The sequence below is a fragment of the Pongo abelii genome, chromosome 20 (genome assembly GCF_028885655.2).
Source record: "Pongo abelii isolate AG06213 chromosome 20, NHGRI_mPonAbe1-v2.0_pri, whole genome shotgun sequence".
NCBI lineage: Eukaryota > Metazoa > Chordata > Mammalia > Primates > Hominidae > Pongo > Pongo abelii.
Window position 1 is genome coordinate 15,189,919 of NC_072005.2, and position 16,044 is coordinate 15,205,962.

The 16,044-nt window shown below is 50.0% G+C and overlaps 1 protein-coding gene and 1 long non-coding RNA gene across 2 annotated transcripts; one reads left to right on the top strand and one right to left on the bottom strand.

The window, feature by feature from the left end:
* The first annotated feature begins 45 nt into the window (after positions 1 to 45).
* Positions 46 to 12,646, top strand: TEKTL1 (tektin like 1). The gene is made up of 7 exons (XM_009252902.4): positions 46 to 744; positions 3,031 to 3,135; positions 9,830 to 10,028; positions 10,732 to 10,898; positions 10,994 to 11,089; positions 11,184 to 11,297; positions 12,235 to 12,646. Exons 1-7 carry the CDS (start codon positions 175 to 177, stop codon positions 12,481 to 12,483), a joined length of 1,500 nt encoding a protein of 499 aa, XP_009251177.4. The 5' UTR covers positions 46 to 174; the 3' UTR covers positions 12,484 to 12,646.
* LOC134760627 (uncharacterized) lies at positions 6,780 to 12,818 on the bottom strand. The gene is made up of 3 exons (XR_010138426.1): positions 12,671 to 12,818; positions 7,174 to 7,362; positions 6,780 to 6,848 (listed from the first exon to the last, which is right to left on the bottom strand). It is a non-coding gene; the product is annotated as an uncharacterized LOC134760627 (long non-coding RNA).
* Positions 12,819 to 16,044: the final 3,226 nt, after the last annotated feature.

The window sequence follows — 16,044 nt, forward strand, 5'->3', positions numbered from 1 at the left end:
GTCCTACTCCTCCCCCCACCTCTGGAATTCCACCTTCCTTGTTGCGCCCATCGCTATGGTGACGGGCGCTCTCAGTACACTCTCTCTACAGGCCAGGAAAGAGTTGTGTGTCTTTGGGGTCCCCTCCGCTCCGCCTAGGGGTCCCCGGCCAGGCCGAGAGACCAAGCAGGGACCATGCGCGTGTTGGCACCCCCGGCTGAGCGCAGCCAGGACACACGCATTGGGGCCCCAGCATGGCGCGAGGCAGCTCAGGCCATGGCAAGGACCGCGCACATTCTGACCGATCGCTGCGGGCAGGAGGCGGTGACCATGTGGCAGCCCAAGGACAGCGTGCTGGACCCGAACCTGGCCCACCACCTCGGCCGCGCCGCCTACATCCAGCCCTGGCGCTTCCACGTGGAGATGATCAAAGGCGGTGGCACCTTGGAGAAGCCGCCGCCAGGCGAGGGCGTCACGCTGTGGAAGGGCAAGATGAAGCCGCCCGCCTGGTACGCCCGCCTGCCGCTACCCTTGCACCGCAAAGCGCGCGCCCTGCAGACCACCGAGGTGGTGCACGCGCACGCGCGTGGAGCGCGCCTCACCGCCGCCCGCCTCGGCCGCGCACAGCACCAGATTAACGGGCGGGTGCGACAGCTGCTGCGCCAGCGCGAGGTCACCGACCACAGGCTCAGCGAAGTGCGCAAGGGTCTGCTTATTAACCAGCAGAGCGTCAAGCTGCGGGGCTACAGGCCCAAGTCTGAGAAGGTGGGACCCTCCCCCCTCCCCCAACCCCAGCCTAATTGCAAAGACTGAGGCCGCCGCTATGCGGTGTTCAGCCCCGGAGAAACCCTTTCCATACTTTGGGAGGCCGAGGCTGGTTGATCACCTGAGGTCAGGAGTTCGAGACCAGCCTGACCAACATGGTGAAACCCCCGTCTCTACTAAAAATACAAAATTAGCTGGGCCTGGTGGTGCATGCCTGTAATCTCAGCTACTTGGGAGGCTGAGGCAGGAGAATCACTTGAACCCGGGAGGCAGAGGTTGCAGTGAGCCAAGATCGTGCCATTGCACTCCAGCCTGGGCAACAAAAGCAAAACTCCATCTCAAAAAAAAAAAAAAAAAAATCTTCCATAGAGAGAACACCGAACTCCGGTGAATAAGGGCACAAGAAGATGAGGTCCGGGTGCAGTAGCTCACGCCTGTAATCCCAGCACTCTGGGAGGCCTAGGTGGGAGGACTGCTTGAGGCCAGGCCTTCCAGGTTGCAGTGAACTATGATGGCACCACTATGCTCCAGCCTGGGTGACAGGTGAGAACCTGTCTCTACCAAAAATTTTAAAAAGTTAGCTGGGTGTGTTGGTGCACACCTGTAATCCCAGCATTTTGGGATGCCGATGCAGGAGGATCACTTGAGGCCAGGAGTTGGAGACCAGCCTGAGCAACATAGTGAGACCCTGTCTCTACAAAAAAAAAAAAAAAAAAAATTTTAATGGCCCAGCATGGTGGCCTGCAGTTATGGTCCCAGCTACTTGGAGGCTGAGGCAGGAGGATTGCTTAAGCCCAAGAGTTTGAGGCTGCAGTAAGCTATAATCAGGCCAACTGCAAACCAGCCTGGGCAACACAGTGAGATCCCATCTCTCCAAAAATTGGAGGTAAATTAGCCAAGTTTGGTAGGTTGTGCTTGTAATCCCAGCACTTCAGGAGGCCAAGGCAGGAGGATTGCTTAAGGCCAGGAGTTTAAGGCCAACCTGGACAACACAGCAAGACCCTGTCTGCACCAAAGTTTAAAAAAAATAGCCTGGCATGGTGGTGCATGCCTCTAGTCCCAGCTACTTGGGAGGCTGAGGCAGGAGAATTGTTTGAGCTCAGGAGTTCAAGGCTGTAGTGAAATATGATAGGGCCACTACACTTCAGCCTGGGAGATAGTGAGACTCAAAAACAAACAAACAAACAAAAAATGATGGAGACAGGCCCAGGAAGAGATGCCTAAGCCCCCAAGACCCAAAGAGTGAGCCCTGCCCAAGGAGATGAGATCCTCAGCTTCCCTGTCCCAGAGGAGAAAATTATCCAAATCTCCCAGCCAGGGAGAGAGGGTGCAGCCCCTGATTCAGACTCCATGAAAATCTCCCCAAAAAGTAAAACCCACAGCCCTCAGCCCAGGCATAAAATCATCCACCTAGATCCCAGGCCCAGAGGGTAAGACCCTTCCATAGGTGTCAGACCCTCAGTGCCCCAGTCCTAGTGAAAACACACTCCCAACTCCCAGCTGAGGAGAGCAGCTGATACCCTGGTCCCAACCCAGGTGAAACTCCCCCCAGAATGTTAAATAAAACCCAACTCCCCTGGCTTCAGGAAGTGAAAATCCCCACCCCCAGGCCTCATCTGTGGTGAAAGGAATAAGTCCGCCCTACAGAGAGAGACTTCAGACTCCCAACCCTCACACCCAAAGGTTAAGCCCCCATCCGGGGAGAAAGAGTGAGACTTCTAGTACCAGTCCTGGTGAAATCTTCCCCTTAAAGTGAAACCTCAAATCCCCACCCCAAAAGGTACAAAAATTCCTGCCTCCCAGGGGAGAGATGAGACCCCACCCACAGAATGGGATTCCTACCCTCAGCCCCCAGATCCAAATATTAAGACTCCAAAAAGGTAAACCCTCATCATCCCTATGATATGATCCCTCCACCTGTAGCCAGGGAGAGGAGATAAGACCATCACTGAGGAAGGGGTGCCCAGCTCCCAGCCTCAGGGGTTGAGAACAACCCTCCCCCAAGTTGAGACACCTTCATCTCAGCCCCCTGGACTCCTATCTGTAAAAGAGAGATGCCCCCAACCTCAAGCTCCAGAGAGCAAGACCCCCCAGGTGAGAGAGCCCACTGAAAAGTTCAAACTTTCTCAAAGAGTGAGACACCCCACCCAAAGGATGAGAGTACCCCCAACTTCATCCTTCAAACTCAGAGTTTATGAGGCTGGCAAACCCTCTACCACCCCGGAAATAGGAATCTCTTCCCAGCCCTTTCCCAGTGATATGAGAGATTCTCTCCTTGTTTTCTAGGTCCGGGACAAAGCTGACAGTATGCTTACATGGGAGAAAGAGGAGCTGAAAAGCATGAAGAGGAAGATGGAGAGAGATATGGAAAAATCAGAGGTCCTACTCAAGGTTAGGGGTGCCTGTGGACAAGTTACAGGGGCTGGAGGGGGATCCCTGGCTGCCTAATGGACAAACCACAATAGTAATTCCTTCAAGCCACACTGACCAGATATCCATTGCATTTCACTTTGTGAAATGGAAAAAGTGAGGCCATAGGAGATGAAGTTGGGTCTCAGAATAACAATGAACACCCACTCTGTACCAAACCCTGCGCAGTCATTGATTCCACTCCTTAAGGCTGTCCTGTGAGGCAGAAACTATGATTTCCTCAATAGAGATGAGGAAATTGAGACCCAGAGAGAGATGACCTCACCTAATAAGCAAAGCCATCAGTGAAAGCGCTGTGGTTTCAGCCCAGGTGACTAGAGTGTAGCTCTTTGCACTCTAACACGTGCTCCAGCTTCAGCCAGACTTGATCTCTCGCTGCATCCTTCACACTTGCAATGAGAACTTCTTCATGAGGGCACAAATGAAGGGGGAAGAGCAGCCAGACTTAAGGGGGCCTTTGGAACCTGTTAGGGTTCACAGGCAACTTGTGTGCTTTCGACTCATCCCTTTGATAAATACTAATCTGGTACCTGCTTCCCAGGCACCAGGCTTGGCATCATAGGTAAAGTGGTGACTGAGAAAGAACTAGCCTTGTCCTTGAAGAGTAAACATTCTAAAGGCATTCAAAGAAAATACAGGCTGGGGACTTGTTTTATTTCCTATTGTGAGATTGAACTGTCAAGTCTTATTGTTGTTGAACTTTCCTTGCTTTTATATAGAGATCTCCTCAGCTAGACTACATTTAAAAAAGCATTGGACCTTGAAGGCAGATATAGTACTAAATTGTATTTCACGTAGCAAAGCTCAGTAAGGTTGTGTTGACTGGGGAGTGGGGAGGAGGGGAGAAGAAGGGACAGGCTGGGGGACGAGGGTGTGGACGAGGCAGGAGACTCAGGGGGCTGCTGAAACGCTGTCCGTGGTGCTGAACTGGAATATGGCATCTCTTCTGGCCACTGTCATATTCCTTTAAATCTGATGATTCCTGAAATATCCTTCCAGGAAGTCAGAGGCAGAGAAGGGAGAAGCCCCTGAGGATGGACGTGGGAGCAAAGGGCAATAAAGAGGGAAATGGATCATGCCCATAATCCCAGTACTTTGGGAGGCCAAGGCTGGAGGATTGCTTCTTGAGGCCAGAAGTTCAAGACCAGTCTGAGCAACATAGCAAGGCCTCATCTCTATTTTAAAATAAAATAAAACTAGCCAGGCACAGTTGCACGTACCTGCAGTCCCTATTCAGGAGGCTGATGGAGGAGGATTGCTTGAATCCAGGAGTTCAAGGCTGCAGTGAGCCATGATCATACCTCTGCACTCCAGTCTGGGTAATAGAGGAAGACCCTGTCTCTGCAAGAGTGAGAGAGAGAGGTGGGAAAGGACAGATATAGATAGAAACAGAGACAGGCTGCTTGGCAGGACCTAGTCTGAATATCGCTGGAGAAAAATACTTACCACCAATCAGATTTGTTTCAACTTAAAATCATGAAGTCAAACCTCAAATTGGCACACAAACCTTTCCCAGATACCTCGCCTTAAGTCTCTAGAAGACTTGCTGACCTGCTGGGCAAGTGATTTCATAACTTCTCTTCCTTTAGTCCTCTCCAGCTCCCTGTTCCTTCCTTGCTCTACAGGGATTTCAATGAAAACCACCAAAGGGAACCTCTCTCATTTTTCCTCTGTCAATCCTATAATTCCACCCTTCCACCCTTCTCCTGCATCATCAACATTTCCTTCTGTCTTGGCTCATTGTCACCAGTGAACAAAGGGAGAGTTATTCTTTCATGGGTACAGATGTGTTAGGATGATGAAAAGTTCTGGAGGTGGATTGCAATCCAGCCTGGAAGACAGAGCAAGATTCTATATAAATGAATGAAGGAAGGAGGGAAGGAACAGAACAGGTAAAATTAATCTCCAAGTCAGCTTACTGGAGGTGATGGTTGTACGAATACACTTAATACCACTAAACTGTACACTTAACAAGGTTAAAATAGCAACGTGTTATGTTATATCTATTTTACTACAATAAAAAGCCCACCTCTCTTGATCTCCATGCCCCTCTAGATACCCATTTCTCTAGTCCACTGCATCTTATCTACATATGTCAACTTGCTCATGTTGACTCCAGGTAGGCTCCTCAGGTAAACTGCATTTGAACAAGCATTGGACCTTGAAGGCAGATACAGTACTAAATTAGATTTCACGTAGCAAAGCTCAGTAAGGATGTGTTGACTGGGGGGTGGGGAGGAGAGCAGAAGAAGGGACAGGCTGAGGGTCGAGGGTGTGGACGAGGTAGGAGACTCCAGGGCCGGTGGAACGCTGTCCGTGGTGCTGAACTGGACAGCTGTCCTTTTTTTTTTTTTTTTTTTTTTTTTTTTTTTGAATCGGCTCTATTTCCCAGGCTGGAGTGCAGTGGCGTGGCGTGATCTCAGCTCACTGCAACCTCTGCCTCCCGAGTTCAAGCAATTCTCCGACCTCAGCCTCCCGAGCAGCTGGGATTACAGGTGCCTGCCTGTAATCACACCCGGCTAATTTTTGTATTTTTAGTAGAGACGTGGTTTCACCATGTGGGCCAGGCTGGTCTCAAACTCCTGACCTCGTGATCCACCTGCCTTGGCCTCCCAAAGTGCTAGGATTACAGGCATGAGCCACTGTGCCCAGCCTGGACAGCTGTCTTGCTGGTCACTGCATCCCCACCACCTGGCACATCGCCTGGCATCAGTAGGGGTATAATTAATATTTGAATTCATGAACAAAAGACTTTTTAAGTCTACTTTTTAACCAAATGAATAAATCCCAAAGATATCATATTCAGAGAAAGAAGCTGGACATAAAGTGTACACTCTGTAGGATTCCATTTATATGAAGTTTTAGATTCAGCAAGGGTTTTCTTCAAGGGACAGTTAGTAAATGCTTTCAGCCTTGTGTGCTGTGCAGTTTCTGTCACAACTACTCAACTTGGCCAGTGTGCCATGGAAACAACCAGAAATGATATGCATATGAATGGGCATGACTGTGTTTCAATAAAATTTTACTTACAAAAACAGGTCTGCCATCCATAGGATGGAAATTTATCAACTCCTTAAGAACAGGCAAGACCCGGCTGGGTGCAGTGGCTCACCTCTGTTATCCCAGCACTTTGGGAGGCCCAAGCAGGAGAGTCGCTTGAGGCCAGGAGTCTGAGGCCAGGAATTTGAGGCCAGCTTGCACAACATAGCAAGATATCATCTCTACAAAAATGTTTAAAAAATAACTGGGCATGGTTAGCATGCACCTGTAGTCCTAGCTATTTAGGAGGCTGAGCTGAGAGGATCTCTTGAGCCCAGGAGTTTGAGGCCACAGTGAGCCAGGATCATGCCACTGCAATCCAGCCTTGGAGACAGAGCAATATTCTGTAAATGAATGAAGGAAGGAAGGACTAAAACAGGTAAAACTAATCTCCAAGTTAGCTTACTAGAGGGGGTCAGGGAGGGAGAGAGGAAAGGGGAGCCAGAGAAATGTATGGCATGATGGAAATATTTTATATCTTGATGGAGAGTGTTTATAAGGGTGTATATGTGCAAATGACTTGTTTTGATATAACTCTCAAATAATTGCAAATATCAAAGGAATATGATATGCTTCATTTTATTGTGGAGGAAGTAAGATTTCGATGGTGGGATGCTGTCCAGATGAGATACAGCCTGGGGGGAGGGGGGAACACAGAGAATAGCAGTCTCTTAATATGGATCAGAGCAGAGGAAGGGAGACTTCAAGGCTAGAGGTGGGGATGGGATGAGTGCCAGTTGAGAATCAAGGGGGTGACACAGGAAGATCAAGATGTGGGTATAGTGAGTGCCAGCTCTCCATGTTACAGTGGGGAAATGCATGAGACAGGCTGCTTTCTCAGGGTGCCAGAACAGAGCCAGGCACAGAAACCAAGCAATGGACACCCAGCACAGGGAAGCTGTTGCTGTCTCTTACTGCTCCCCTCACCCCACCCCCAAAGAGTCACTGAAGGCTTCTGACCTGGGTAAGGAGGTAGGAGATGTCTGAGCTTCAACTTGGAAATTGCTTCTTCCCAAGAACACCAACAAGAGCTGGAAAGGGGCCAGGTGTGGTGGCTCACACCTGTAATTCCAATACTTTGGGAGACTGAGGCAGGAGGATCACTTGAGCCCAGGCGTTCAAGACGAGCCTGAGCAACATAGCAAGACCCTGTCTCAAAATAAAAGAACAGGAAAGGGTCAAGAATGAAGTGAGGAAGGAAACCAATTTCTCAGAACCAATCCATATCCCAGCACTTTGGGAGGCTGAGGCGGGTGGATCACCTGAGGTCAGAAATTTGAGACCAGCCTGGTCAACATAGCAAAACCCTGTCTCTACTAAAAAATACAAAAATTAGCTGGGTGTGGTGGTACATGACTGTAATCCTAGCTACTCATGAGGCCAAAGCAGGAGAATCCTTTGAACCGGGAGGTGGAGGTTTCAGTGAGCCAAGATAGCACCATTGCATGATCTGTCTGGAAATGAGCAGACTCACTTTTACCTGATTATTATGCACAGTGCCATAAACAGAAAACAACTTTGTGAATAAAAAAGTGATTTTAAGACATTTCTCTAGCTGGGCACAGCAGCTCACACCTGTAATTCCAGCACTTTGAGAGCCCAAGGTGGGTGGATCGCTTGAGCCCAGGAGTTTGAGACCAGCCTGGACAACATAGTAAGACCTCGTCCCTACAAAAATTAGAAGAAAAAAAAATTAGCCAGTGTGGTGGCATGTGTCTGTGTCCCAGCTACTTGGGAGGCTGAGGTGGGAGGATCGCTTGAGCACAGGATGTCCAGGCTGCTGTGAGCTGTGATCATGCCACTGCACTCCAGCCTGGGAGACTGAGTGAGGCCCTATCTCAATATATATACATATATTACTTCCCTGGATTACCTGACATCCAAGTGAACACCCATCACCTGGGAAAAATGTAAGCAGAATTGCCTGACCTTTGACTCTTATTTCCACGTTCCCATACCTTAACACACCTCCCCTTCTCTAAAAGCCACGTTTGAGGGAATATCTATTCAGCACCACCAACTCATCCATGTGTTTATCTGTAATGGCTATTGAGGAAACTGTACTGTTCATGGTTGTTTTTGTTTTTGTTTTGAGACAGGGTCTCACTCTTGCCCAGGCTAGAGTGCAGTGGTGCAATCACGGCTCACTGCAGCCTCAACCTCCCAGGCTTAGGTGACCCTCTCACCTCAGCCTCCTGAGTAGCTGGGATTACAGACGTGAATCACCATGCCTTGCTAATTTTTTGCTTTTTTGTAGAGATGGAGTTTCACCATGTGGCCCATGCTGGTCTTGAACTCCTAGGCTCAAGCGGTCCTCCCACCTTGGCCTCCCAAAGTGCTGGAATTACAGGCATGAACCACCGCACCCAGCCTGAATGCAGTGACTTTTTCACAGTGTGTTCATAGGTCAAAACATCAAGTTGTACACCTTAAATAAATACAGTTTTTATTTGTCAATTATACTTCAATAAAGCTGGGAAAATTAAGTGAAAAAGAATATGTTTTAAATGAACTTACTACAAAAAAAATGATAAGTATGTGAGAAAATAGATATGTTAATTAGCTTGATAACATCCTTCCACATTGCATACACAAATCAAAGCATCACATTGCATGCCATAAACATATACAATTATTATTTTTCAATTAAAAACAAAAACTTAAGTAAAATAATAAAGTAAACCTTGAGGGGTGGTGTGATGTGAGTCAAAGGAGGAAAAAAAATCATTTTTTCATAAGACGTAGACATGTCTCTCCTAAAAAAGATTTCATGAAAGAAAATATTTATCTGGAACATTGGGGAAATAAGTTAAATCAAAAAATATTTCCAGGCCAGGCACAGTGGCTCATGCCTGCAATCCTAAAACTTTGGGAGGCTGAAGCAGGAAGACTGCTTGAGCCTAGGAGTTTGAGACCAGCCTAGGCAACATAGTGAGACCCTGTCTTTACAAAAAAAAAAATAAATAATACAAATTAACTGTCTCAGGAGGCTGAAGCAAGAGGATCACTTGAGCCCAGGAGGTTGAGGCTGCAGTGAGTTATGATTGCACCACTGCACTACAACCTGTGCAACAGAGTGAGACTGTGTCTCAAAAGAAAAAAAAATATATATATATATATGTATGTATATATATCCATAAGTAAAAACCTTTACCAGTATCAAAAAAAAAATTAGGCACACTGCCTCACGCCTGTAATTCCAACATTTTGGAAGGTCAAAGCAGGAGGATAGCTTGAAGCCAGGAGTTCAAGACCAGCCTAGACAACATAGTCAGGCCCCTTCTCTACAAAAAGTTTTAAAAATAGCAGGGCATGGTGCTTTACTCCTGTAGTCCCATCTACTCAGGAGGCTTAGGCAGAAGGATTACTTGAGCCCAGGATGTTGAGGCTCTCGTGAGCTGTGGTGGCACCACTGCATTCCAGCCTGGATGACAGAGCAAGATTTTGTCTCAAAAAAAAAAAAAAAAAAAAAAAATGAGAGGGTCAGTTTCCGTTTAGAGGTAGAAATGCTTTACAGCCTATAAGGCTCAAGCCTGCAGCAGAGAAATCACTTTCATCCACTTCTGTCAACCTCCCAGTTCTCACTCTGCCTTCTCCTCCTCCCCTCCCCACCCAGACCCTGGCCTCCTGCCGAGACACCCTGAACTTCTGCTTCAAGGAGCGGCTCCAAGCCGTGGACCTCATGAACCAGCCTCTGGACAAGGTTCTGGAGCAGGCCGGACGCCACTCATGGGTGAACCTCTCCCGGGCCCCCACCCCACGCACACAAGGTCAGAAAACGCCTCCTCCAGACCCTGTGGGCACCTATACCCCAGGTAGGAGTCCACTGTACTGGGTCGTATTGGTGCCCACCCAGATCCCCTTGACTGTCAGTGCAGCCCCTTGCCCACTTAGCTGTCCCTTTCCTGGGAAATAGCCCTAGAGTCAATGGGAGGACTGAAAGCCTATCTTGCTGAGCACACATTGTCACTTGGCTTTTCCCCCTGCGCTCTCCTGCCCGCACTCGCCGAGGACTCAGTCCTTCACAGGCTCTGCTTTTTTTTTTTTTCTTTTTTTTTTCTTCTTTGAGATGGAGTCGCTCTGTCACCCAGGCTGGAGTGCAATGGCCTGGTCTCAGCTCACTGCAACCTCCGCCTCCCAGGTTCAAGCGATTCTCCTGCCTCGGCCTCCTGAGCAGCTGGGATTACAGGCGCCTGCCACCACGCCCGGCTAATTTTTGTATTTTTAGTAGAGGTGGAGGTTTCACCATGTTGGCCAGGCTGGTCTCGAACTCCTGACCTCAGGTGATCCACCTGCCTCAGCCTCCCAAAGTGCTGGGATTACAGGTTACAGGCTCTGCTTCTAAGGAAACCAACCCAAGACGCTGCTTACACTACCCCCGCGCCCCCTGGACTTTCACCCAGTCCCTCAATAAAACCCCCTCGCCCAGGGCCCACCACCACCTGAGAATAGAGAGAGGGACAGGGGCTCTGGGAACGGAGGACTTGGCACCCCCACGCGCATCCTGGGCATTTGCAGCGTGCGCCTTGGCGCTAAACGAAGCCAAGCGGTTGTTGGTCGAGTCCAAGAACACCTTGGTGGAAATGGCAAAGAACGAGGTGGACGTCCGGGAGCAACAGCTGCAGATAAGCGACCGCGTGTGTGCCTCGCTGGCGCAGAAGGCGAGCGAGACCTTGGAGCTGAAGGTGAGCGCATTACCTGCTGCTGCGGGCCAGGGTGGGACAGGGGAGGAGACTGGGACTGGGAGCCAGCGTGATCCCCCTGCGCTTCCCTGCCCCAGGAAAGATTAAATATGACGTTAGGACTGATGAGGGGAACTATCCTCCGGTGTACGAAATATAACCAAGAGTTCTACACCACCCACGGTCTCATTAAGGTACGGTTCGGGGTGAGAGCCTTCGGGGGTAGAGGCAGGGGTGCCGGTGGGTGGAGGCTGGGTTTCAATGCGCTTGCACACCGCACCCCACCAGGGTCCTCTGTCGAAAGTTCACCTAGAGACCGCAGAAAAGCTGGACAGACCCCTGGTTCGCATGTACCAGAGACACGTGGGCACCCAACTCCCAGAGGCTGCGCGCCTCGCACAGGTAAACCCCCTCCCCCATACCCCTCTAGGCGCAGCCCCGCCAATGGTAAGGCTCCTTCCTCAAGCACATCTGGACCAGGTATGATCCCCCGCTCACCCAAGTCGGCCTGTCCTTCAACTCCTGCCACGAAGTGGGGAGGCGGGGGCTTCAGTACCCACACCTGGCTCAAATAAGTCCCCTCAACCCCTGTCCTCCCCCCTCACACACACCCTCCCTGTCCAGCTCTGGCCTTAGTCTCTCTAACCTGTAAAATGAGGAGCACGTCAGCACCCACTTCAAATGGTGGTGGTGAGGACAGATGAGTTCATGCATGAAAGGTGTGTAGCATGGCACCTGCATAGAATACCCTTAAAGCAGCCGAGCTGTTATTATTAACTATTATTATTATTATTTGAGACAGAGTCTCGCTCTGTCACCCAGGCTGGAGTGCAGTGGTGCAATCTTGGCTCACTGCAACCTTCGCCTCCCGGGTTCAAGCGATTCTCCTGCCTCGGCCTCCTGAGTAGCTGGGATTACAGGTGCGTGCCACCACACCCGGCTACTTTTTGTATTTTTAGTAGAGACAGAGTTCTGCTATGTTGGCCAGGCTGGTCTTGAACTCCTGACCTCAAGTGATCCGCCCGCCTCGGCCTCCCAAAGTGCTGGGATTACAGGTGTGAGCCACCGCGTCCGGCCCTGAGCTGTTATTATTAAGCACCCTTCCTAAGGAGGATCCTTCCTACACATCTTGACTAGATGCATTCCCCTCCCTCAGCCTGCCCTGTCGCGGTTTTTTTTTTTTTTTTTTTTTTTTTCCAGGCACACCTGGCCCACTCAGATGTGTTCCCCTCCTCAGCTGTGTTCCTTACACACACACCTGGCGCAGGTGTGCCTGCCCACCCCGGGTAGCTCCCTGCCATCTGCTCTGGCTCACGGGTCTGCTCTGCTCCCTCTCCAGGGCACCGACAAGCTGCAGCGCCACATTACGTACCTGGAAAAGAACCTGGACGAGCTGCTCGCCACGCACAACAACCTCACCTGGGGCCTCAACTGCAAGAACATCGGGCATGAGGTGGACAACAACGTGGTGCGCCTGCGCCTGCGCCAGCGGCAACCGCACGTGTGCTACGAGCAGGCGCAGCGCCTGGTTAAGGACTGGGACCCGCCCACGCCGCCGCCGCGCCGCAAGAGCAGCGCGGAACCCTAGTGACCCCAGCGTCCCCCGCCCCAGCCGGCTGGTTGGATGCTGGCTGGGACCTCGGAGAACAGACACAGCCCCATGGCCCTCCCCCTCCCCTGACGCACCCTCCCTCCAAGCACCCTCTAGGAGAATTATAATTAAAAATAACAATAATTATCATGTATTAGGCACCTACTGTATGTCAACCACTTACCCTAGGACACGTTATAAGCAGCATATCCTGGTAGTTAATAGGATGGATTTGGGTGCCAGATGGCTGGGATTTAAATTCCAGCTTCCCAGTTTCAAGCTGTGTATCGTTGGACAAGTCACTGTCGCTCTCTGGCCTTGGTCTCTCCAACCTGTAAAATGAGGAGCATGACAGCATCCACTTCAAATGGTGGTTGTAGGCGGGGCGCGGTGGCTCACACCTGTAATCCCAGCACTTTGGGAGGCTGAAGCAGGTGGATCACCCGAGGTCAGGAGTTCGAGACCAGCCTGGCCAACATGGTGAAACCCCGTCTCTACTAAAAATACAAAAATTAGCTGGGCCTTGTGGTGCGCACCTGTAATCCCAGCTACTAGGGAAGCTGAGACAGGAGAATCGCTTGAACCCAGGAGGCGGAGGTTGCAGTGAGCTGAGATCAAGCCACTGCACTCCAGCCTGGGTGACAAGAGCGAGACTCCGCCTCAAAAAAAAAAAAATGGTGGCTGTGAGGACAGATGAGTTCATGCATGAAAGCCCTATAGTATGGTGGCTGCATAGTATATCCTCAAGGCACCTGAGCTGTTATTATTGGCATCTCCATTTTACAGTTGAGGAAACAGGCACAGACAGGCTGTGCAGCTTGCCCAGGGTCACACAGGAAGTAGCAAAGCTGGAATTTTCATTCCAGACTCAAGAGCCTGCACTCTAAGTGGAACTTCTAGGAGCTCTGCTCTGTCCTACCCCATGTGGTGTCTGGTCCTCAGCCCAGCACTGAGAATAAAGCAGTGAGCAGGGCTGATGTGGTCCCCACCCTCAGGGAGGTCACAGGTTGATCCGGTGCAGCTAACGTCATCCATCTGGGTGTGGCTCTGGTTCAGGTCCTTCTGGTTTTCCAGTAGCCTCGTGGACACTCCGCCATCGCAGGACCCCTCACACTGAGCTGTGATTCTTACCTGCTCTTCCCAGGAAGATCCAGGGTGTTGCACACATACAGAAGGAATGTGCATTACAGCCACAGGTATCTCCTAAGCAACTGCTCTGTGTCAGAGGCTGTGTGAGGTGCCAGGGATACAGCAAGGATGTGTCCCTCCGTCGTGGAGCTCACAGTGTATATGCTGAGAATGGCCCTCACAAATGTTGGTATCCTTTCGGACCTAAGCACCAACATTCGGCAGAGAAGAAAATGAAGCTCATTTTTCTTCTCATTTTCCCAGGGTTACACAGCCAGAGATGGGTAAAGCAAGATTTGAACCTGTCATCCTCCACATCTCAAGCAGGGACCAGGATCCGAATGAGTCCCCAAAACAAGAGAATGGAGATTGGGTCAATTATGGCCATTGGACAGAAAAATGCATGGGCAAAAAAGAGAGCCATCTGCCCAGGATGACAGAGCTGGGTAGGAGTTCAGCTGGGGCTCGGCTCCATTGGTCCGACTCAGAAGCACTGTGTGTCACAGCCAGCTCCCTTATGTCAAGACGGACTCTACAGCTTGGGGGTTACAGGCCCCCAGTCTCCCTGTGGCTCAGACTCCCACATAAACTGTTCTTCTTCAAGTACTTCTTCCCAGTACCAATCAGGACATCAACAAGAAACAGCACACTCTATTTGAAAGAAGTTTAAGGGCCGGGTGCAGTGGCTCACACCTGTAATCCCAGTGCTTAGGGAGGCTGAGGCGGGTAGATCATTTGAGGTCAGAAGTTCAAGACCAGTCTGGCCAACATGGTGAAACTCTGCCTCTACTAAAAATACAAAAATTAGCCAGGCATGGTAGCGGAAGCCTGTAGTCCCAGCTACTCAGGAAGGCTGAGGCAGGAGAATCGCTTGAATCCCAGAGGTAGAGGTTGTAGTGAGCTGAGATCGCCCCACTGCACTCCAGCCTGGGTGACAGAGTGAGACTCTGTCTCAAAAAAAAAAAAAAAGAGAGGGAGAGAGAAAGAAGTTTAAGAAAGAGACCACAGTTGATCCTCATTATCCCCAAATTTACTTGCTAATTCACTTACCGAAATTTATTTGTCACTTCAAAATCAGTACTTGTAGTGCTTTCACGATCATTTATCTACAGGCATGCACAGAGCCTTGAAAACATTTTTAGCCACCTGATGTGCACACTGCCCCTCTGCGGTCAAACAAGGTGATGCTGCCTTTTTGCACCAGCTCTCTTACCGTAAACAAGTGTCCTTGTTGCAGCCTATTTAGCATCTCTCTCTCTCTTTCTCTTTTTTTTTTTTTTTTTTTGGTTCATTTTTGTGCATTTTGTTGGTGGTTTTTGCTGTTTAAAATGACTTCCAGGGGTTAGTGCTGAAGTGCTGTCTGCTGTCCCTGAGCACAGGAAGGCTGAAATGTGTCTTAGGGGAAAAATACATGTGTTAGATAAGCTTCATTCAGGCATGCATTATAGTGCTGTGGTCGTGACCTCCATGAGCATGAATTCATCACATATATTAAATAAGGTGTCTTTTTTTTTTTTTTTTTTTTTTTTTTGAGACAGAGTCTCACTCTTTTTGCCCAGGCTGGAGTACAGTGGTGCAATTTTGGCTCATTGCAACCTCCGCCTCCTGTGTTCAAACGGTTCTCCTGCCTCCGCTTCCCGAGTAGCTGGAATTACAGACACACACCACCACACCCAGCTAATTTTTGTATTTTTAGTAGAGACAGGGTTTCACTATGTTGGCCAGGCTGCTCTCGAACTTCCAACCTCAAGTGAACTTCTGACCACCCTCCTTGGCCTCCCAAAGTGCTGGGATTACAGGCATGAGCCACCGCCCCCGGCCAAATAAGGTCTCTTTAAATAGAAACACCTAAAACAAGGTTATGTCTTGATTCATTGACAAAAGGGCTGTGACCACAGGCTCACAGAAACCTAATCCTGTATTTCCCCATGAGCCATGATTCAGCGTTCACTGATTCGGCGTGCGTGGTGGCTTTATGGACCATTACCGTAAATAACGGAAATTAACTGTGTTTGCAAAGGTGTGGGCAGCTAGTAGGGAAACCTCAAAGGATAGCTAGCATAATATCCACATGCCAGTGATTGTGGGGAGCCTTTTCCACCTGTGGGTCTGAAGGGAAAGGGCTGTTAGCAGATGGGAGCATGGAACTCTGTGATGCTGCAGTGTAGATGCTGGGAAATGCCCCTACCCTCCTCTCTGTCCATTGCCCAGTGTCCCCTATGGGCCGAACCACCCTGCTGACTTTTGACCTTCATGCAGGTCCTTCCCGGAGCTGGGAATTATCCCTTTACCCTCACCTTTGCCCATCCTGATGCCCAGAAATCTTGCATAGGAGGCAAATGCTCCCCTTGCAAGCAATGTCTTGCCCTGGGGTTTGCAGCCTGCCACCCTCACCTTGCTGTCACCGCCCCAGTTTGTGATCTCAGCTCA